Source organism: Heterodontus francisci, chromosome 27, assembly GCF_036365525.1.
Source record: "Heterodontus francisci isolate sHetFra1 chromosome 27, sHetFra1.hap1, whole genome shotgun sequence".
Taxonomy (NCBI): Eukaryota; Metazoa; Chordata; class Chondrichthyes; order Heterodontiformes; family Heterodontidae; genus Heterodontus; species Heterodontus francisci.
In genome coordinates this window covers 44,357,866-44,381,199 of record NC_090397.1, presented here as the reverse complement: position 1 = coordinate 44,381,199, position 23,334 = coordinate 44,357,866, and the positions used below count along the sequence as shown (strand labels likewise).

Below are 23,334 nucleotides of genomic sequence, written 5' to 3'. Positions count from 1 at the left end.
CAAAAATCCCTCATCCTTAGAACCATTCTGGTAAATCTCCTGTGCACCCTCTCAAGGACGCACTCATTCTTCCTGAAGTGTGATGACCAGAACTGGACACAATAATCTACTTGTGGCCTCTTAGCTTTATAAAGGTTCAACATAACCTCCCTGCTTTTGTACTCAATACATCTATTTATGAAGCTCAAGATCCCATATGCTTTACTGACTACTCTCTCAATATGTCCTGCCACCTTCAAAGATTTATGCACATGAACTCCCACGTCCCTCTGTCCCTTACACTCTTTAGAGCTGTGCCATTTAATCTATATTCCCTCTCCCTTTTGCCAAAATGCATCACCTGTCGCTTCTCTGTATTAAATTCCATCTGCCACTTGTCTGTCCATTCTGCTGGCCTATCTATGAGCTTTTGCAGGATTAGTATCATGCTCACTGTCTGCCACACCTTCAAGTCTAGTATCATCACATTTTGAAAATTTACTCTGTATTCCAATATCCAAATCATTTGTATCACTAACCCTTGGGAAACACCACTGTCTACCATCCTCCAGTCTGAAAAATAACCATTTACCACAACGTGCTGCTTTCTGTCCTTAAGCCAATTTTTAAAAATCCAAGTTGACAATGACCTATTCCATGAGCCACAATTTTGTTAACCAGCCTTTCATGTGGTACTTAGTCAAAAATTTCCTTAAAATCCATATAGACAACATCCATTGCTTTCCCTTCATTAACCTCCTCTGTTACTTAATCAAAAAATTCAACTAGGTTAGTCGAGCACAATCTGCTTTTTTGAATCTGTGTTGGCTCTCCTTAATTAACTCAAACCTCTCCAAGTGTCTGTTGAATTCTACCCCCACAACCCCCCTCCCCTCCCCCCTTACCCACCACTAATGTAACTATTGTCCAGTCAGTTTAACTACGATCATACGAATTAGGAGCAGGAGTGGGCCACTCAAGCCTGCTCCACCATTCAATAACTCCATGGCTGAACTGATTTTTCCACTTTACCACCTACCCCAGGTAACCTTTCACCCCCTTGATTATCAAGAATCTATCTACCTCTGCCTTAAACATATTCAAAGACTCCGCTTCCACTGCTTTTTGAGGAAGAGAATTCCAAAGACTCACGACCCTCTGAGAGAAAAAATTTCTACTAATCCACAACACATATAACTCCCTCAGAGAACTCCAATAAATTGGTTAAACATGATTTCCCTTTCACAAAACCATGTTGACTGCCTGGTTACCTTGAGTTTTTCTAAGTGCCCTGCTCTCATGTCTTTAATAACTTCTAACATTTTCCCTAAGACAGGTGTTAAGCTAACTGGCCTGTAGTTTCCTGCTTTCTGTCTCCCTCCCTTTTTGAATAAAGGAGTTACATTGGCTATTTTCCACTTTAGCGGAACCTTCCCTGAATCTAGGGAATTTTGGAAAATTAAAACTAATGCATCAACTATCTCACTTGCCACTTCCTTCAGCACCCTAGGATGTGATCCGTCAGCACCTGGGGACTTGTCAGCCCGCAGCTCCAACAATCTGTTCAGTACCGCTTCCCTGATGATTGTAATTTTCTTGAGTTTCTCCCTCCCTTCCATTTCCTGACTTACAGCTAATACTGGGATGTTACTGGTATACTCTATAGTGAAGACCAATGCAAAATACCTGTTCAAATCATCTGCCATCTACTTATCCATTATTAATTTCCCAGATTCACTTTCTATAGGACCAACTTTCACTTTGTTGACTTTTCTTTTTTAAATATCTATAGAAACTCTTACTATCTGTCTTTATATTTTTAGCTAGCTTTCTCTCATACTCTAATTTGACCTTCCTTATCAATCTTTTAGTCAATCTTTGCTGTTTTTTATATTCTTTATAATCTTCTGACCTGCCTCCCATCTTTGCGCAGTTATATGCTTTTTCTTTATGTTTGATACTATCTTTAACTGTTTTAGTTAACGACGGATGGCGGGTCTCTTCCCCACCCCCCCCACTGCATCTCTATTGACCTATCCCATAACCTAATTTGCCAGTTTACTTTAGCTCTGCTTTCTTGCCCTCATAATTGCCCTTATTTAAGTTTAAAATACTGGTCTTGGACGCACTCTTCTCTCCCTCAAACTGAATATAAATTCAATCATATTATGATCGCTGCTACCTAGCGGTGTCTTAACTATGAAGTCATTAATTAATCCTATCTCATTGCACAATACCAGGTCTAGTATAGCCTGCTCTCTGGTTAGCTCTGGAATGTACTGTTCCAAAAAATTATCCTGACAACATTCTATGTACTCCTCATCTAGGCTACCTCTGCCCATCTGATTTTTCCAGTCTATATGTAGGTTAAAATCCCCCATGATTAGGAATAGGAATATCCTTACACCCTTTTTTGAATAAGGGTGTCACATTTGCTACTCTCCAATCTTCTGGCACCCCCCCCCCCCCCCAACCTCGGGAAGATTGGAAGATTATGGCAAGCCCTTCCGCTATCTCCACTCCTACTTTCTTTATCAACCATGGATGCAAGCCATCCAGACCAGATGACGTCCACTCCCTAAGTATACCGAGCCTTTTCAGTGCATCCTTCCGATCAGTTTTCACCCCATCCATTACTGATATTTTGTCAGCATCCTCTTCCTTAGTAAACACCAATACAAAGTACTTATTAAGTATTCTAACCTTGCCCTGCGCCTCTAAGCATATGTTACAGCCTTTGTCCCTAATAGGCCCCACTCCCACCTCTTGCTACTTGCCGGTGTTAGAGTTTTGGGTTGCCTTTTGTGTTAACTGCTCTACTCTCATGTTCTCTCTTTGCCAGTCTTGTTTTTCTCTTCACCTCCCCTCTCAACTTATTGTATTTGGCCTGGTTCTCGCTTGAAGAATTCACCCGAATCATTTTACGCCAAGTTTTTGTGTTCCATCATATTCTCTATCTGCCTTATCTTTCAAGGAGCCGTGGCTTTGGTTCCCATATGTTTCGCCCTTGCTGGAATGTACCTAGACTGTACCTGAAACATCTCTTCCTTAAAAGATCACCCACAGTTCCGTTATTATTTTTCTTGTCGATCTTTGCTTCCTTTTTTTAATTCATTCATGGGGTGTGGGTGTCACTGGCTATGCCAGCATTTATTGCCCATCCCTAATTGCCCTTGAGAAGGTGGTGGTGAGCTGCCTTCTTGAACTGCTGCAGTCCATGTGGGGTAGGTACACCCACAGTGCTGTTAGGAAGGGAGTTCCAGGATTTTGACCCAGTGACAGTGAAGGAATGGCGATGTAGTTCCAAGTCAGGATGGTGTGTGACTTGGACAGGAACTTGCAGGTGGTGTTCCCATGCATCTGCTGCTCTTGTCCTTCAAGGTGGTAGAGGTTGCGGGTTTGGAAGGTGCTGTCGAAGCAACCTTGGTGCGTTGCTTTAGTGCATCTTGTAGATGGTACACACTGCTGCTACTGTGCGTCGGTGGTGGAGGGAGTGAATATTGGTGGATGGTGTTCCAATCAAGCGGGCTGCTTTGTTCTGGATGGTGTCGAGCTTCTTGAGTGTTGTTGGAGCTGCACCCATCCAGGCAAGTGGAGAGTATTCCATCACACTCCTGACTTGTGCCTTGTAGATGGTGGACAAACTTTGGGGAGTCAGGTGGTGAGTTACTTGCCGCAGGATTCCTAGCCTCTGACCTGCTCTTGTAGCCAGGGTATTTATATGACTACTCCAGTTCAGTTTCTAGTCAATGGTAGCCCCTAGGATGTTGATAGTGGGGGATTCAGCGATGGTAATGCTATTGAATGTCAAGGGGAGATGGTTAGATTCTCTCCTGTTGGAGATGGTCATTGCCCGGCACTTGTGTGGCGCAAATGTTACTTGCCGCTTATCAATCCAAGCCTGGATATTGTCCAGGACTTGCTGCATTTCTGCACTGGCTGCTTCAGTATTTGAGGAGTTGCGAATGGTGCGGTGAGAAACCTGGCTAGATACATCCTTCTTCATATTGAAGTTAGCTCTCTTCCAATTTAGAAGTTCTACTTTAGAGTGTTCTTGCTCTTCTCCAATTGTAGTGTCTGTGTCCATAAGCAGAAAGACCTGGACAACATTCAGGCTTGGGCTGATAAGTGGCAAGTAACATTCTCGCCACACAAGTGCCAGACAATGATTATCTCCAGTGAGAGAGAATCTAACCATCTCTCCTTGACGTTCAATGGCATTGCCATCGCTGATTCTCCCACTGTCAACATCCTGGAGGTTACCATTGACCAGAAACTGAACTGGAGCTGCCACATAAATACCATGGCTACAAGAGCAGGTCAGAGAGTGGCATTTCTCCTGACTTCCCAAAGCCTGTCCACCATCTACAGGGCACAAGTCAGGTGTGTTGGAATACTCTCCACTTAACTGAATGAGTGCAGCTTGAACAACACTCGGGAAGCTCAACACCATCCAGGACTAAGCAGCCCGCTTGATCGGCACCCCATCCACCACCTTAAACATTCACTCCACCACCGGCGCACAGTGGTAATAGTGTACCATATACAAGATGCACTGCAGCAACTCACCACGACTCTTTCAACAGCACCATCCAAACCTGCGACATCTTCTACCTAGAAGGGCAAGGACAAGAACAGCAGATGCAGGCAAACGCCGCCACCTCCAAGTTCCCCTCCAAGTCGCACACCATCCTGACATGGAAGTATGTTGCCGTTTCTTCACCGTCGCTGAATCAAAATTCTGAAATTCCCTCTCTAACAGCACTGTGGGTGTACCCGCAGCAGATGGACTGCCGTGGTTCAAGAAGACAGGTCACCATCACTTTCTCCAGGACCATTGGGGATGGGCAGCAAATGCTGACCTTGCCAGCAATGCCCACATCCCATGAAAGAATTAAAAAATCTAAACCTTATTATACAACAATCACACTTACCCAAGTGTTCCCTCACAGATACTTGGCCCACCTCATTCCTTAGTACCAGATTCAGCAATGTCTCCTTCCTAGTTGGACTGAGAACCTACTAGTCAAGGACACATTTCAGAAATTTTTCACCCCTCCTTACCCTTTACTCGAACATTATCCCAATCGATTTTTTGGGTAATTAAAAGTCCCCTAATATCGCCACTCTTTAGTTCTTGGGGCGGCACAGTGGCGCCATGGTTAGCACCGCAGCCTCACAGCTCCAGCGACCCAGGTTCGGTTCTGGGTACTGTCTGTGCGGAGTTTGCAAGTTCTCCCTGTGACTGCGTGGGTTTCCGCCGGGTGCTGTAGTTTCCTCCCACAGCCAAAGACTTGCAGGTTGATGGGTAAATTGGCTTTTGTAAATTGCCCCTAGAGTAGGTAGGTGGTAGGAGAATGGTGGGAATATGGGATTAATGTAGGGTTTTTATAAATGGGTGATTGTTGGTCGGCACAGACTTGGTGGGCCGAAGGGCCTGTTTCAGTGCTGTATCTCTCTATGACTCTATCTCTGTGATTTCCCTGCAGATTCGCTACTTGGAGGCCTATAGAATACTCCCAGTAGCGTGATCATATCCTTTTCTGCTTCTCAACTCTAACCAAACCTTTCTAATAGTTTAGCAAGCAAAGTGTTCTGTATCATTAAAAGAAATTGATGAAATGTACGTTCTCGTCATTTTCCAGGGAGTTTACGGGCCAAAATCCTACATTGCAACCCAGGGCCCACTAGCAAATTCTGTGCTAGACTTTTGGAGGATGATCTGGGAATACAAAGTTGTTGTAAGTAGCTTTTTTCTGATTGGCAGAACTCAGAACTTAATGTAATACTTTTTTTAAATGAGTTGTAAATGTGTGTCTACTCAGAGACTGAGAATAACATTGACCTGAAAATTTTAGAGTAGACAGCAAGACATTTTTGCTTTTATTAGGCTCAATTAATTAACTTTTTGCTCAATATTATGTGACTTCAGACAGGAAAGCTGCTATTGCCCAATTTGACTTGTGTAAATGAGTAACTGTTTTGCTGTTTTTGTACTCCCAAGTGGTAATGAATTCCATTTGACATAGAAGGGCAGTACTCCAGTTTATAATGAAACTCTTGATAAATGCGCTGTTAATTTGCTAAGACTTTTCATATTCGAATCAGGATTGTTGTGTTGAATGGTATAAATGCACTTCCATTCTTAAATCTCATATGTTGGCAGAACAGAGTATTGTACCGACTGGGAATTAACCAGCAACCAGTAGTAAATGCCATAATGCTCATTATTCAGCTTCTGACTTTATAAGGTTTGCTTAAATGTGTGTTTTTGGAGTTCTGTTGTTTAAATTCAAATAATTGGTACAAAATAGAAGCATAGAAAATGCACTACAGTAGGGCTGTAGCACTGGTGCTAGCTCTTCAACTGAAGCTACTTGCTCAGTCCCATTCCCTAACCCACTCAAAATATAGTATGTTATGACTGAGGTGGGAGGAGTGCACTGTCTTTTCTCGTCCCACTTCTCCACAGGTTACAACATATATTTTTAAAATGTTCACCCAGTTACCGATAGTTAATCATATACTCTACTCTTTATCCCAGAATAAAATACACCCACTAGGTTTCTTTAATAAACAACAAAATTATCAGTTTATTATAGAACAAGACTTATCCAGTAACGAAGCAAAGCATTAACACACAAATTGAAATATGGAAGTTCCTCTTTTAAATCCCCCACACACAAGCTGACGCACACTGAAAAGAATAAAGAAATTCTCTCTGCAGAGCTCTGTTACAAAAGAAAAGCCAAAAAAAATACTTTGGCCAAATACTTGCTAATTCTTGAAGAGAAAAAAAAAAAGGAAAATATCAGTTGTCCCTTTTGGCCTGGCATCCGAGTACACACAGACGAGTCACTGGGATCTTTTCTGGAGCGGTTCTTTTCAGGTGGTGTCGTGAATTAATCAGATTTTTTTCCAGCTTTTCAGGAGAAATGTGGCATTCAAGGGCTTTGGTTGTCACATTACGCAGGATTTTTCAGCAACAGGAGGAAAGAGATAGTTGGGTGTTTTTTCCTTGGCAGGCTAATCTTCAACTGCCTTCAAAACCCCAACTGAACTGAAAACAATATCCAAACCCTAAACTGAAAGTCAACCTCCTGACCACCTCCATAAACCTTGACATGTGGCTTCTCTGTAAACATCTCCCCTTAGTCCAAGGTTCCTGTCGTTCATTTATCTTAAGGCAGGTGATCTCCAATAAAGGTTGTTTTTAGCACTGCTTAATTCTTCCAGTAATTGTTTTCATGGTCAAGTGTCCTTTCAGTGCCCCAGTGAAAAGAACAAAGTGCAGCATTTCTTCAGACTTCCAAATGAATCCATTTCCCCAATTTAAATGAGTCCTTAAAAACATATTTTTAAAAAAAGAATAGAAGCACTCTCATAACAAGTACAATCTTTAGAAGATCTTGAAGCAGATAGAAATTTTTACCAGTGTACTTGCATCTGTCAAGTAGTTTTTAAGTCAAGTTATAAGTCTGTTACACTTGAGCTAGTTACCTAACCTTTTACTTTTTTCTGTTTCCAGATAATTGTCATGGCTTGCCGTGAGTTTGAAATGGGGAGGGTATGTTTCCGTGTTTTATTTTTCATGTTCTATCGGTTTTACAGATTTTCTTTGAAAATTAAATGTCAAAAATAACTTTGCAGTAGCCTCATGTCTTGTATGAAATTTGCTTGTATACCAGTCTTGTGTGCAAATTTTGTGAGCTCCAACACCAAATTACTTAAGCTATAGTAATAAAAACACGAAATGCTGGAAATACTCAGCAGGTCTGGCAGCATCTGTGGCGAGAGAAGCAGAGTTAACGCTTCAGGTCAGTGACCCTTCAGCACTGGCAAATATTAGAAATGTGAAGGGTTATAAGCAAGTAAAGCGGTGATGGGGCAAGAGATAACAAAGGAGAAGGTGTAGATAGGCCAAGGTCACAGAATAGCTGACCAGACTGTCATGGAGTAAAGGTAAACAATATGTTAATGGTGTGTTGAAATACAAAGCATTAGTACAGATAGAGTGTTAACGGACTGAAGATTGAACAGCAACACAAACATGAAAAAAACAGTGGGTAAGCAAACTGAACAAACTAAGATGAAATAAAATCGGTAAATGAGATGCTGTTCCTCGAGCTTGCGTTGATGTTCACTGGAACACTGCAGCAATCCCAGGACAGAGATGTGAACATGAGAGCAGGGGGAAATGTTGAAATGGCAAGCAACCGGAAACTCAGGGTCATGCTTACAGACTGAGCGGAGGTGTTCTGCAAAGCGGTCACCCAGTCTGCGTTTGGTCTCCCCAATGTAGAAGGGACCACATTGTGAGCAGCGAATACAGTATACTACATTGAAAGAAGTACAAGTAAATCGCTGCTTGGGACCTTGGATAGTGAAGAGAGAGGAGGTAGATGGGCAGGTATTGCACCTCCTGCGATTGCAGGAGATGGGGACGAGGTGGTGGGGGTAATGGAGGAGTGGACCAGGGTGTCGCGGAGGGAACGATCCCTTCGGAATGCTGACGGGAAGGGAGGGGAAGATGCGTTTGGTAATGGCATCATGCTGGAGATGGCGGAGGATGATCCTTTGGATATGGAGGCTGATGGGGTGGAAAGTGAGGACAAGGTTCTGGGAGGGAGGGGAAGGGGTGAGGGTAGCGATGCGGGAAATGGGCCGGACATGGTTGAGGGCCCTGTCAACCACAGTGGGGGGGGAATCCTCGGTTGAGGGAAAAAGAAGACATATCAGAAGCGCTGTCATGGAAGGTAGCATCATCAGAGCAGATGCATCTGAGACGGAGAAACTGGGAGAGTGGAATGGAGTCCTTACGGGAGGCAGGGTGTGAAGAAGTGTAGTCGAGGTAGCTGTGGGAGTCCGTGGGCTTATAATGGATATTAGTAGACAGCCTAACCCCAGAGATGAAGACAGAGATGTCGAGGAAGGGAAGGGAAGTGTCAGAGATGGACCATGTAAAGGTGAGAGAAGGGTGGAAATTGGAAGCAAAGTTGATAAAGTTTTCCAGTTCGGGGTGGGAGCAGGAAACCACACAGATACAGTCATTAATGTAGCGTAAAAAGAGTTGGGGGAGGAGGCCTGAGTAGGACTGGAACAATGAATATTTGACATATCCCACAACAAGACAGGCATAACTAGGACCCATGCGGGTACCCATTGCAACACCTTTTACTTGAAGGAAGTGAGTGGAGTTGAAGAAGAAATTGTTCAATGTGAGAAAACGTTCAGCCAGGTGGTGGAGGTGGATGGGGACTGCTTCGCCCTCTGTTCAAGGAAGAAGCGGAGAGCCCTCAAACTGTCCTGGTGGGGGATGGAGGTGTAGAGAGATTGGGCATCCATAGTGAAGAGGAGGTGGTTGGGGCCATGAAAACAGAAATTGTCAAAATGGTGTAGGGCGTCAGAAGGGTGTCTACACCTTCTCCTTTGTTATCTTTTGCCCCACTCCCACTTTACTTGCTTATAACCTTTCACATTTCTAATATTTGCCAGTTCTGAAGAAGGGTCACTGACCTGAAACATTAACTCTGCTTCTCTCTCCACAGATGCTGCCAGACCTGCTGAGTATTTCCAGCATTTCTTGTTTTTATTTCAGATTTCCAGCATCCGCAGTAAATTGCTTTTATTTACTTAAGCTATAATACCATTTTGCTTGAATGTAAGCAAGTTCTTTGCATGCACATTCTTGTCCGTACCATTGAAGAATGACAAAGGTTATAAGCTTCATTTTCAGGTTGTCAGGATACAGTAAATTTTTTAAAAAAATTTTCATGGGATTTGAGTGCCGTTGGCAAGACCAACATTTGGTGCCCGTCCCTAATTGCCCTTGCGAAGGTAATGGTGAGCCACTGCATTCCATCTGGCGTAGGTACACCCACAGTGCTGAAGGAAAAAAAAAAAGTGGGTCTCGTAGATGGTACACACTGCTGCCACTGTGCGTCGGTGATGGAGGGAGTGAATGTTTAAGGTGGTAAATGGGGTGCCGATCAAGTAGCCTGCTTTGTCCTGGATGGTGTTGAGCTTCTTGAGTGTTGTTGGAGCTGCCCTCATCCAGGCAAATGAGGAGTATTCCATCCCACTCCTGACTTGCGCTTTGTAATTGGTGGACAGGCTTTGCGAAGTCAGGAGGTGAGTTACTCGCCACAGAATTCCCAGCATCTGACCTCTTGTAGCGACAGTTTTTATATGGCTGGTTTAGTTAAGTTTCTGGCCAGTGGTAACCCCCAGGATATTGGTGGTGGGTGATTCAGCCGTTGTAATGCTGTTGAATATCCAGTGGAGATGGTTATATTCCCTCTTGTTGGAGATGGTCTTTGTCTGGCACTTGTGTGACGTGAATATAACTTGCCACTTATCAGCCCAAGTCTGAATGTTGTCCAGGTCTTGCTGCGTGTGGACATGGACTGCTTCAGTAACTGAGGAGTTGCGAATGGTGCTGAACACTGCAATCATCAACGAGCATCCCCACTCCTGAACTTTATGACCACCTCCTGCACATATTTGAGTCAATGGAAGCAGGCACATTGTTAGGAGCTATTCCCTCATTGTAAAATTATAAGTGTCTGGTTAAAACAGTAGTCTTCTTAGATGTTTATTTTCACTCATTTAGAACGCTTCTTTTGATTGGAGAGAGATCAGAAGTAGGTAGCAATGAATCCCTGCATTGGTCACAGACTACACAGAACAAGCAGAGAAACCAAGTGATGGTATTTTGGTTGAATGCAGATCCGTGTCTATTTTTGTTTGCTTGGCAGACTGATTTTACATGCAAACTATACATTAGTTTTGTACTCTCTACTGAAAATGTTGAAGACCTATTCTCAAGAAAGTGAGATTCAAGTACTTTGTAGATGGATTTTTCTTGCTGTCTTTAAAGTTTTTATAAATGGCTTTTTATAAATTACTCTAAAATCAGTTTAGTGAGATTTGTAGTTACACTTCAACAGCATGATATATGAAGTAAGTTGCACTGTAAGTTAGGTTTGTGGAAGGAAAATTGTTTTTGCTTTGATCAAAAACTACATATTGCTACAAAGACATGTACACTCAATTTTAACATTTATATTACTTTGTAGAAAAAATGTGAGCGCTACTGGCCATTACATGGAGATGGAGTTCTTCGTCTTGGAGAATTTCAGATAACTTGTGTAAGTACTTTGTCTGTGCTTGACGGATGTGTTTTGTGGGGAGGGACTAATAGTATTTCGTTGGCTGATTGCTAGATGACTGAAATCATCTTTTGCCTCTTGACAAAATGATCTGCATTGCTTTAATTTTTATTTTTAAGCAAATTATCAGGTTCAACATTGGTTTAAAGGTGAAAAATGTGAATAAGTATTGGAGATCTGATATTGATTTTCCTGCATTGGTTTCTATGATTTATATCCCAGTGTCCCAAATTATCTCATTTGACATCCCCACTTCCAACAACAGATTGGATGATACTCTGCAGCTAGAATCCTGGCAGATTTTCTCAATTTTGTTTTTCTTTCAGCTCCTCCCTTCAAAGGCTTATGGAAAGAGCACAGTTTTTAAATGAAATGTTAAATCCCCTCAACCAGGCTGTTCGAGTGAATTTTTCTGGTTTAGTAATAAGAAAATAATTGCACACAATTAATGTGATAAATCTAAAAATTACATTGTACGTATTTAATTGTCTAAAGGAAATACCAAATAAACACAACTTTAAGCCATCTGAATATTCTGCATTTGGGTTTGAGGGTGCAGTTTAGAATAGACAATATTTTCTCATCTTTGTTATCCTCTGTGGGGAGAAGTCCAGGGTTAGTTACTGCTACTTGAAAGTTGAACATCCCTTTTGAGAAACAAAAACAAGAAATGCTGGAATCACTCAGCAGGTCTGGCAGCATCTGTGGGAAGAGAAGCAGAGTTAACGTTTCGGGTCAGTGACCCTTCTTCGGAAGGGTTCCGAAGAAGGGTCACTGACCCGAAACGTTAACTCTGCTTCTCTTCCCACAGTTGCTGCCAGACCTGCTGAGTGATTCCAGCATTTCTTGTTTTTGTTTCAGATTTCCAGCATCCGCAGTATTTTGCTTTTATCCCTTTTGAGAACTTGCATTACTTGGAAAAAATTGATACTGGCTTCTTGTTACATTGGTAAGTATGGCTTTTTATACTGACAGATGAGTGCCCTAGCATTATATTGCTTTGTGTCAATATTTGCCGCTAAAAAGTATACTATAAAACGCTATTTTCCAAGCCTGTGGCCATTTATGCCAGAAATGGATACCAAATTGGAAAACAGTGTGCTGATGCAGTACATAATATATTTTTCATCTTGATTAAGTTATTTCAATCCGAAATTAAGTTTTTTTTTCTAAACTTATGTTCGTAGATTTTGAATGCTGGTATTTACTTGAACTAATAATCCAGAGAACATGAATACAAATCTTGTTGCTTTTTTTAACAAAAAAATTCAAATAAAATCTGCAAAATAAAAAGCTGGTATCACTAATATTGACCATGCAGCTGTCAGATTGTTGTTCAAATCCTTCTGGTTCATCAATAGCCACTTCAGGGAAGGAAACCAGCTGTCCCGGTCTGGTCTTGTCCTGTATGTGTCTGCAGTCCTATGCCAGTGGAGTTGAAACTTAACTGCCCTTTGAAGTGGACGAGCAAATCACTCAATGTGAAAAATTGCCCAGGTATGTTCTATCCACAAAAATTACGACAAGTCTAACCCAGCCAATTAGCACCCCATCAGCCTACTCCAATCATCAGCAAAGCGATGGAAACAGACAGTAACAGTTTAAGCAAGTGGTAGCTACTCACCAATATACTGATCAGTGCTCAGTTTGGGCTCTATCAGAACTACTCAGCTCCATACCTGTTTCCAATAGTGGAGAGGTCAATTACTGGGGGAACAGACTTAAGGTGATTGGTAGAAGGATTACAGGGGACATGAGGAAAAACTTTTTCCCCCAGAGGGTGGTAGGTGTCTGAAATTCGCTGCCCGGATCATCAGTGGAGGCAGAAACCTTAAACTCATGTAAAAAGTACCTGGACCTGCACTTGAAGTGCTGTAACCTGCAAGGCTATGACTAGGTGCTGGAAGGTGGGATTAGAATGGGTGGCTAGGTTTTTTTTCAGCTAGCGCAAACACGATGGGCTGAGTGGCCTCTTTCAGCCCCAGAACATCACTGCAAACATTCCTCAAAGCAGCATTTCTAGGTCCAACTAACTTCAACTGCTGCATCAGTGACCTTCCCTCCTTCATCCAGTTGTAATTGGGGCTGTTTGCTCATGATTGCATTCTGCTCAGCTCCCTTTGCAATTCCTCAGATAACGAAGCAGTCCATGCCTGTGTGCAACAAGACCTGGGCAACATAACAGACTTGGGTTGATGTGTGGTGCAAATATTACTTGTCACTTAAGTGTCAAGCTATGACCATCTCCAACAAGAAAGAGCAAAGCAACCTTCCCATCACATTCAGTGGCCAAGTCCTCTACCATCAACATCCTGGGAGGGGAGTGCCATTGAATGCAAGCTGAAATGGAGCTGCCACATAAATGCGGTGGCTGCTAAAACACGACAGAGGCTGGGTAGTCTGTAATACATGATCCACCTCCTGACTGCCTAAAATCCCTTTTCCATCTACTGGACAACTTAGGAATATGATTGTGTACTGCTCACTTGTGTCATGCACACAAGAAGTACAATGATACAAATATGGATTAAATCTGAAGTTTCAAACCGTCTTAACAGGGACAAAGGGAAATCTTCAAATCAATTGGACCCATCCTACACCCATCCTAAAACATTACAGAATTGAATGTCATCTTCTGAAATAAAAAAGCTGTGAAGTAGCCATGTCCTGGCCATTGTGCGATCACCATGGGATAGAGACCAAAGCATTTCCTACCAGGAGGTGAGAAGCAACACAGCTTTACCTCATTAAAAGCAGCCTAGAGAGAGAAATGAAAGAAAGAGAAAGAAAAGTAGCATCCCGAAGTTTGTTTCCAGCAAACCAGAAGGCATGTGCCCTGCTGTAGAATTCTACATCTACACTATATAGCATTGAAAGAGAAGTGATCCACTGACTTCAACTGAACTTTAAACCGAGAGAAATCTATAATCACCCCAGGCCCGCACCCAACGAGAACTCTATGTCCAAGAGAATTCAACATTTTTCCAGTGATCTTTCCCCTCGCTTATAGTCCCCCTCTCCCCTTTTAACCCCTCTATCTGTCTCATCATGTGTGTGTGTGTGTGTGTGTGTGTGTGTATGCAGTTGCGACAATTTTGGGATAAGGCATAATTGATCAATAAACAACTGATTGTCTGTTTTTAAACCTGTAAGAAAACCTGTCGCTATCTGTTTGAGCAATAAAACACCAAGAGGTTAAAACCTAATAAAACAAGCTGCTGCAGTCAGGTGGAGAGTTGAACAGTGGGAACCACCCACATCTCTCCACGTGGCCATAACAAATTGGGGCTGTGGAGCCAGGATCGGAACCGGAACCACCAAATAAATGAGAGATTTGGAAAACTGGAGGAAAATTGACCTCTAAACTTGTGGAAAAATAAACGAGCTTTCTTGTATCTTTCTGTTTTTTCTGTACTGTGCTAGAAACAAAAGAGATAGCCACATTTAATGCTAAGGAGTTTGTAGAGCCAGCAGATATATCCCATAAGTTAAACAAATTAACTGTTGAAGATTTTAAAAAGCTTAGCTATAGAGGTGGAAATAGCTTAGACAAAAAGCAAAGAAATCTGAACTCATGAACTTGATCCTGAAGTAGGAGACGATAGTAGAATCAGAGTCTGAAAAAATAATTCTAGCTAGAACCAGTTGCAGATGAAAAAGGGAGAGGGGGTGTTTCAGAAGGAGAAAAAGGAGGAAATGCTGTTTTAGAAGGAGAGAGGAAAGAGAGATGCAAAGAGAGGAAGCAGCCAGAAAGTTAGCACTAGAAAGTCTACAAAGTGAGCATGCTGCCAGCCATTCAAACCTTATCCCCAATTCAGAGCAAAACTTTGTGCTGAGACCTTCAAGACTAGTGCCAAAACTTAATGAAGAGGAGGTTGTCATATTTTCTCATTTGACAAAATAATTACCAGGCTAAAATAGCCAAAAGAATTTTGGACTCTTGCAAGGCGGGTTCATGAGTAGGGCTCATGAAGCTTTTTCCCTGTTATCAGCAGGAAGTTCCTCTGATTATGAACAAACTAAAACTACAATTCTACCTGCTTATAAGCTGGTACCAGAAGCATATACTCAAATTCAAACACGCCCAAAAGAATTAAACATATGGTTTTTGAACGTTGGATATGATCTCTCAAGCTGGAACCATCATATGAAAATTGGAGAGTTGTGATGTTGCTGGAAGAATTTTTAGAAAAAGCATCCCAAGTAGTATAAGAACCCACATTGAAGAACAAAGAGTCACAAGTGTAAGGGAAGCAGCAGAAATGGCTGACAATTATGCATTAATACACAAATCCCTAACTATGAATAAGTTTGGGTCTAGTAACTCTTACAAGCTAGGGATAGATAGCAGGGATGCAGATGAAGCAGAAATGGGCTTGAGAGAAAAGGAGAGTATGGAAGGAAAACCAGACCAGTCTCTAACCTTTAAAAGAAGGAACACAGGTGATAAGCCAGTAGGGGTCTGCCTGACATGTTTCCAGTGTGGCAAATCTGGGAATGTCCAGGCAAGTTGTTGGTATGCCAAAAAACTAACAGGATGCGCTGCAGTCAAGCTCGTGTCTGTGACTTTGAAAGTGGTAAGCCTGTGTTCTGCTTGAGTGATATTCAAAGAGCACACATCAGAACATTTTACACAAAGGAAACATGACTCTTTTTGTGTCCCAGGCACCAGACAAGGAGATAACCATCTTTAGGGATACCAGTTGTTTTCAAACCCTATTGGCAGCCAAATTTACAGAAATGCCACTCGAAAACAGAACAAATACCAGGGTATTGGTAAAAGAAAGGGCTTACTGGCAAATGCTTGAGGGTTCCCTTAGTTAAAATTTACCTACAGAGTAAGTTGGTAACTGGGATAGTGACAGTCTGGAGCATTCCGAGTTTACCCGTGCAGGGGGAAGACCTATTGCTGAGCAATGACTTGGCTGGAAGCACCGGATTGTGCCCAGAGGGTCCAGAACAGTTCAGAGACTGGAGAAACTGAGGGGAACAAACAGAACTCGGTACAGCTGCAAAGGGCTGGGGAAGTCCCAAAACACCCACAGGGTGTGATAGAGCCGGAAGAATTTAAAAGGGCCCTGATAGAGCCAAAAATATTTAAAGGAGCTAAGATAAAAGCTTCAAAAATTGAAGGAAAAACACCAGAGATATGGTTAGCTGAAACCTTGTTTGGAAGATTTAAATAGGAGCGAGGATAGTTCCCAAACAGGAAAGCCAAGTGAGGGAGATGCCTCACTTAATTGAAGTGCTATGGTGGAACGCACTGGAAGCTGGACAACCACCTGCGAGCAACAGTGTCCCAGAGGACATGGGGCAGATTAGGGAAACACCTATCACTGAAGTAAAAGGAAAATGGAAGTTAACGTACACTAATCACACTTGTGAAAATCACAAGAAAACTAAAAGTGAGGTCAGCATGGATCTACCCACTGAAGAATCAAATGATCACTTTCCAAATCCAAACCTAATCAAGCCCATCAATTTAGAGTCAGAATTCAGCAAGAACAAGGAACAGGAGGAAATCCCAGATGCCTCATGGGGGATAGAAAACAATGCATCACCCCAGAAATAAGAACCAACACTGTGCCAGAACCTGAATGGTTAAAGCCATGTATTTGGAATCAATAGTTAAGGGGTTAAAGGTTTTCAGACAAGGGAACCTTGCAAACAGCAGCAACAGAAATTTGCACACTACAAGCTTCACCAACAATCGCATACCTACGGAGGTTAATGTTCCCAAAGTAGTACAAACTGGCGCGAGAGCAACTGCAGCCCCATTTGACAACACGTAACCAAAAGAAATGCAATTTTTATAATGGTACATCATCCAAAGGAAGGATGGTGAAAAAATTTAAACTTGAACATGAAATTGCTGTTATAAGCAGTGTCAGCTGTAGCAGTTGTAAGATTTTTAGATTTTTTTTTGCTTTAGATTTAGAGATACAGCACTAAAACAGGCCCTTCGGCCCACCAAGTCTGTGCTGACCATTAACCACCCATTTATACTAATCCTATATTCCTACCACATCCTCACCGTCCCTATATTCCCCTACCACCTACCTATATTAGGGGCAATTTATAATGGCCAATTTACCTAAAAACCTCCAAGTCTTTTGGCTGTGGGAGGAAACCGGAGCACCCGGAGGAAACCCACGCAGACACCAGGAGAACTTGCAAACTCCACACAGGCAGTACCCAGAATTGAACCTGGGTCGCTGAAGCTGTGAGGCTGCGGTGCTAACCACTGCGCCATTGTGCCGCAGTGAATGAAATGAAATGCAGTCGTGTGACTGCATCTGCTTTCTTTCTAAACCCAAAAAAACAAACAAAATTAAATCAAAGGAATTTCAATTTTTCCCTTTTGGGGGAGGTGCCATACACACCAGAAGTGCGATGATACAAATTGTGGACTAAAGAGTTATTAAAAACTGACCTGTTTTTTTTTAAATGGATCTTTATTTGAAAAAGTGAACAATGTTCCAAAATGGCCACTGAAGAAAAAAGGAATTGGCCGTTGTATATTCAGACTGTCTGACCGGGACAAAGGGAAATCTTCAAAGCTAAGAGGTGTCAATTGTATCCATTTTATTCCTATCCTAAAACATTCCAGAATTGTATGTCGTCTTCTGAAACAAAGAAGCTGTGAAGTAGCCACGTCCTGGGCCATTGTGCGATTGCCATGGCGAAGAGATCGAAGTCTCTCCTACCAGGAGGTGAGAAGTAATACAGCTTTACCTTTATATAAAAAAAAAAGCCGCCTAGAGAGAGACATGAAAGAAAAGCAGCATCCAGAATCTTTCTTAAAGCAAACCGGCAGTGAACGAGAAGTGATCCACTGATTTCAACTGAACTTTCAACTGAGAAATCTGTAATCACCTTAGGCCTACATCCAATGAGAAATCATTTTCCAAGAGATTTCAACAGGTTTCCCCTCCCCTCTCCACTTATCCCTTTCCCCCCTTTTCCCTCTCTGTCTCGTGCATGTGTACACGCGCATGTGAATTTGTAGTTTTTTCTTTTCTGGGAAGTACGCAGTGTGCCTTTAAGGCTGTAACAGGATCAGTACTGCTTTAAGGCAGCAAGCTCCAGGGGCTGGGTTAAAGAATGCATTCTCATTGTCATAGGATACAGCCACTCAGGACCAAGGCCACGAGATACAATATTGCTGATTGACGTTTGAAACAAGTTGAAAAGCTGGCTTTTGAGACCAGTTAACATATACACAGACTGTTCTGCCACCATGTGCTGAAGGAAAAGAGAGCTCTCTCTCTTTATTTAAACCCTGTTTATTATACTCTCGGAATTCTGATGTCAAGTGAGATTAATTTCTTTAAAAAACAAAACAAATTCCTTTAACTGCTGAACTGTAATTGCTAAAAGTTAACACTGGAGAAGAAAAGCATCACTTCAACTGCTGAACTAGACTACGGACTGTTCTACTGTCAAAGAACCTTCTCCACCCCCCCCCCCCCAACCCCACATCTGACGGCTGTGAGAACTTCAAGCAACATCGGACTGTTCCACATTGGAAGATTTCACTTCGGCAAGAGAGTAAATATGCAAGGACACTTTTTTTCTATTTCAAATGTTTATATCTTAGTTTTTAAGAATTTAGTTTTTCTAATTAAACAGTTAATTTGTTGATTTAAAGACACCTGGTTTCGTTCGCCTCATTTGGGGGCTAATAGGTGGTCAATTTGGCTGTGATTTTCTTTAATTTAATAAGTTAACAATGATATGTGAAATGATCTGTGGAGGGGTGGGACTGAATCAACAGTGCCTTTCTCCCACCACAATCAGAATCGTATATTTTGAGTGGGGACATTGACTTGAGTGATAGGTCGTAACAGAATGCATGAATGGATGCAGTTGTGACAATTTTGGGATAAGACGTAATTGATCAATAAACAATTGATTTTCTGTTTTTAAACCTACTAGAAAACCTGTCGCTGTCTATTTGAGAAATAAAACACCAAGGGGTTAAACCATAATAACAAAAGGCACTTGCTTTGGCCAGGTGGGGAGTTAACAGTGGGAAATACCCACATCTCACCACTTGGCTGCAACACTTGTCTGATTGGGTGCAGCTCCAACAACACTTGAAGTGTAACATCATCCAGGATAAAGCAATCCGCTTTATTTGCTGAGTATTTCCAGCATTTCTTGTTTGTGTGTGAAAGCAATCTGCTTGATGGGCACCGGTTAAAACATCTCCCTCCACCATTGGCATAGCTGCAGTGTGTACTATCTACAGAATGCACTGCAATAACTTCTGAAGGCTTCTTTGACAGTACTTTTCAAAGTAACAGTCTCCATCACCTAAAATGACAAGGCCAGCGCGTTCCTGGGAACAGCATCAGCTCCATGTTCCCCTCCATATAATGCACCCTCCTGACATGGACATATATCACGGTTCCTGCCTTGTTGCTGGATCAAAATCCTGGAACTCCCTGACTAACAGCATTGTGGAATTATCTTCACCATACAGATTGCAGTGACTCGAAGATGTCTCCCCACTGTCATTTCGAGGGCAACTAGGGGTGGGCAGTAATAGTTATTGCTAGTATTGCCCACATCCTGAGAATGAATATTTTAAAAAATTGCTTTGTATTTTGTCTATCACAAAAATCAAGGTAGCATTATTAATGAGTGGCATTGGTTGGTCAATTAATTATTATTGCTATGATTACTATTAAATTTAATGGGCTTACCAACTTTGCAATTTGTTATAAGACAACGATCAACACTGCAGTTTTTGGGGAGAGAGAAATGGTATTGGTCTATGTCACGGTATAGATTTTGTCCAAAAGCTGTCAGAAGTGCCTTTTGATCTTTAGCAAGAATGATTAATTCAGCTACTTGTTCCCGTGGTAATGTTTATTGCTTCTTTCCATCCATATTCATTGATTCCTGTAGTAATTTGATGTGCACAATTGCACAAGTTTAAAGCTGTAGTATTCTTTTTCTGCTAACTGATCAAAATTTAGAACTTTCCATTTTGTGCGTTTTTTCACATTGGCCTATGACCTATTTCTTCTCTAATCCTAAAATGCTGTTTTCAGTAGGAAATTGATCGTAAGTCATGTTTTTATTTTTTATTTAGCGATACAGCACTGAAACAGGCCAATCGGCCCACCGAGTCTGTGCTGACCATCAACCACCCATTTATACTAATCCTACATTTAATCCCATAGTCCTACCACATCCCCACCTTCCCCTACCTATACTAGGGGCAATTTATAATGGCCAATTTACCTATTAACCCGCACGTCTTTGGCTGTGGGAGGAAACCAGAGCACCCGGCAAAAACCACGTGGTCACAGGGAGAACTTGCAAACTCCGCACAGGCAGTACCCAGAAGCGAACCCGGGTCGCTGGAGCTGAGAGGCTGCGGTGCTAACCACTGCGCCACTGTGCCGCCATGATCAGCACCTCGGGTGGGGGGCATTAACATATATAAATGTCTCTGGAAGGTAATCTGATATTTGGAGTGTATGCAAGTGAATGGAATTGCAGTTCTTCCCTTTGTGGTCCAAATCCTTTAAAACAGGATCCTGTAACTTCATAGCAGTAGAGTGGTATATCTGAATTGTTAGTTAATGGAAGCTGAAAACAAAAGCTGAAACTTGATCGCTTTTTTCAGTTCACAGCAATGTTCCTTCTAAGCTGTGTGGCCATACAGCGGCCCAGAATTTCTTGTGCAGGCCGAGCTCAAGTCAGGCCCTTTAAGTTATTCGTGCGCAGCTGCGCAAAAAAAAAGTTAAAGGGTCCACATGCTGAAATAAACAGATCATGTGCAACAAAAAAAATTGAAGAAACAATGGTTCACAGCATGAGAATTATTGACAGAAGTTGCCCTGGACTGTGGAAAGTACCCATACTGATCACACTTTCATTATTAGGATTGTGTAGCAGAAGAATCCATTTCCTAAATTGATTTTTGACAGGATTGTTGTTTATGTCTGCAAAAATATTTTAATAACCTTCAGTCACTTTATTTGAAGTCAGATGCTTTGTATTGATGGAATCAACAGGACTGTATGCACTTTTTGTGAAGTGTTTTTGTTTAATGCTTGGGACATAGCTACACTGCTGCTTCAGACACACTACCTTTCTTTGCTTTCTGCCTCTCGATGCCAAATGCTTAATCCCATTGATTATCCTATTCACATGGGAGAGGCAGTGTATAAAAGTGCAATGAAACACCCATCTCCACCTTGCAAACTGCTCAGATTTCCTTTCTTCCATCTGCAAATAGACCCAGATTTCCTCGATCACCTCCTGGTCCCAATTTTTTGGACTGCTTCGACAAAATGCTGGAAATACTCAGCAGGTCTGGCAGCGTCTGTGGAGAGCGAAGCAGAGTTAACGTTTCAGGTCTGTGATCTTTCAGAGCAGATTTTGGACTTGTCAGGCATCCACATTGGCCTCTTGCAGACTTTCATCGGCATTCACAAATAACCAAGTTTGTGTGCAAACTACAACCATTTTGGGGTTCCCTGTGTAGACATTTTGATCTGGAACGTGATGGCCTTTGGTGTTTTCCATGAGATTAGTCATTTCAAACTTTTCCTTCCTCTGGTATCTGAGATGATGCTGATTTTAATGTCAGCTGATCCTTCAGGGAATGTTATATGACAATTTATTTTTTGACACTGATATTCTTGGGTCAACCTTGGCATTGATTCACGATACTTGACTCAACACTCCCCTGCTGTATGCCTTGGCCTCCCCTCATCCTCACTTCTCCCTACCCACAACCTTTGAAGAAGAGCTCTTACTGTATCAAAACATTTTTCCTCCACCAACAATGATCACTAACTCTCCCATCATCAAAATCCTGGGGTTACCATTGACCAGAAACTTAACTGGACCAGCCACACAAGCAACTGATGCTACAGGTGCAGGTCAGAGGCTGCAAATTCGGCGGTAACTCACCTTCTGACTCCCCAAAGGCTGTTGACCATCTACAAGGCACAAGTCAGGAGTGTAATGGAATACTCGTCACTTGTCTGGATGAATGCAGCTCCAACAACAGTCTAAGTTAGACACCATCCATAACAAGGCAGCCCGCTCCACTACCTTAAATATTCACTCCTTCCACCACTGGCACATTGTGGCAGCAGCATGTACCACCTACAAGATGCACTGCAGCAATTTGCCAAGGCTCCTTTGACAGCACCGTCCAAACCCACAATCTGTACACCTAGAAGAACAAGGCAGCAGATGCATGGGAATACCACCACCTCCATGTTCCCCTCCAAGTCACACACCATTGTCATGCTCATGCAGGAAAAAATTGTAAACTATATAATGAACTTATTTTAAAAATCCCCAAACGGACTTGAGGCGTGCAAGTGAAGAGGCAGGGCGGCATGGAACAATCGGAGTGGTATCCATGTTAGTTTAATTCATTTCGGAATCCATGTTGGTTTTAATTCTAGCAAAATACTGCGGATGCTGGAAATCTGAAATAAAAACAAGAAATGCTGGAACCACTCAGTAGGTCTGGCAGCATCTGTAAGGTCTCCATCAGAAATTACATATTGGCAGAAACTGGAGTTGGCATATGATCATCTCCCAACCTGAGAAATTGAACCAAGCTTTTGCAATTGAGCTGTAACAGAGATAAACGGAGAGAAGACTACAACACATCCATCCTCCTGAACCTTCAGATTTCTGTTTTCTTCAAGCATGTTTGAGAGCGAACTCTTTTAAAACCATTAGACCCTAAGCATGTTTTTTATTGTGTGTGTGTGTGTACACACCTTACGGCTTCTGTATAATAAACATTTATCTTTTAAACGTATGAGAAAACCTGTCGTTTGTTTCCCATTAAAACACTTGGGAGCGTTAAAACATTTTTAAATGAGCACTGTCTTCACTCAATTGAGATGTGAAAAAGGGGAAACGAGCCCTGTCATCTCCCACCTGTCTGTAACACCATCCTGACTTGGAAATATATTGCTGCTCATTTACTGTCGCTGGGTTAAAATCCTGGAACTCCCTCCCTAACAGCGCTCTGGGTGTACCTACCATGACAGCTGCAGTGATTCAAGAAGGCTTTCTCAAGGGCAGTTAGGGATGGACAATGAATGCTTGCCTTGCAAGTGATGCCCACATCCCATGAATGAATTAAAAAATACTTCTTGTAGACATTTGAGGGTGCTGATTGTTGAATTGT

At 42.2% G+C, this 23,334-nt stretch overlaps 1 protein-coding gene across 4 annotated transcripts in view; it reads left to right on the top strand.

The window, feature by feature from the left end:
• The window catches only part of LOC137384777 (tyrosine-protein phosphatase non-receptor type 12-like), a 169,150-nt gene that overhangs the window by 61,029 nt on the left and 84,787 nt on the right, over positions 1-23,334 (top strand). For all 4 annotated transcript variants that reach the window (XM_068059233.1, XM_068059232.1, XM_068059234.1 and 1 more), the window contains exons 4-6: positions 5,625-5,720; positions 7,508-7,546; positions 11,058-11,129. In XM_068059233.1, the coding sequence (XP_067915334.1) occupies positions 5,625-5,720; positions 7,508-7,546; positions 11,058-11,129 (207 nt within the window). The remainder of the gene's footprint in view (positions 1-5,624; positions 5,721-7,507; positions 7,547-11,057; positions 11,130-23,334) is intronic.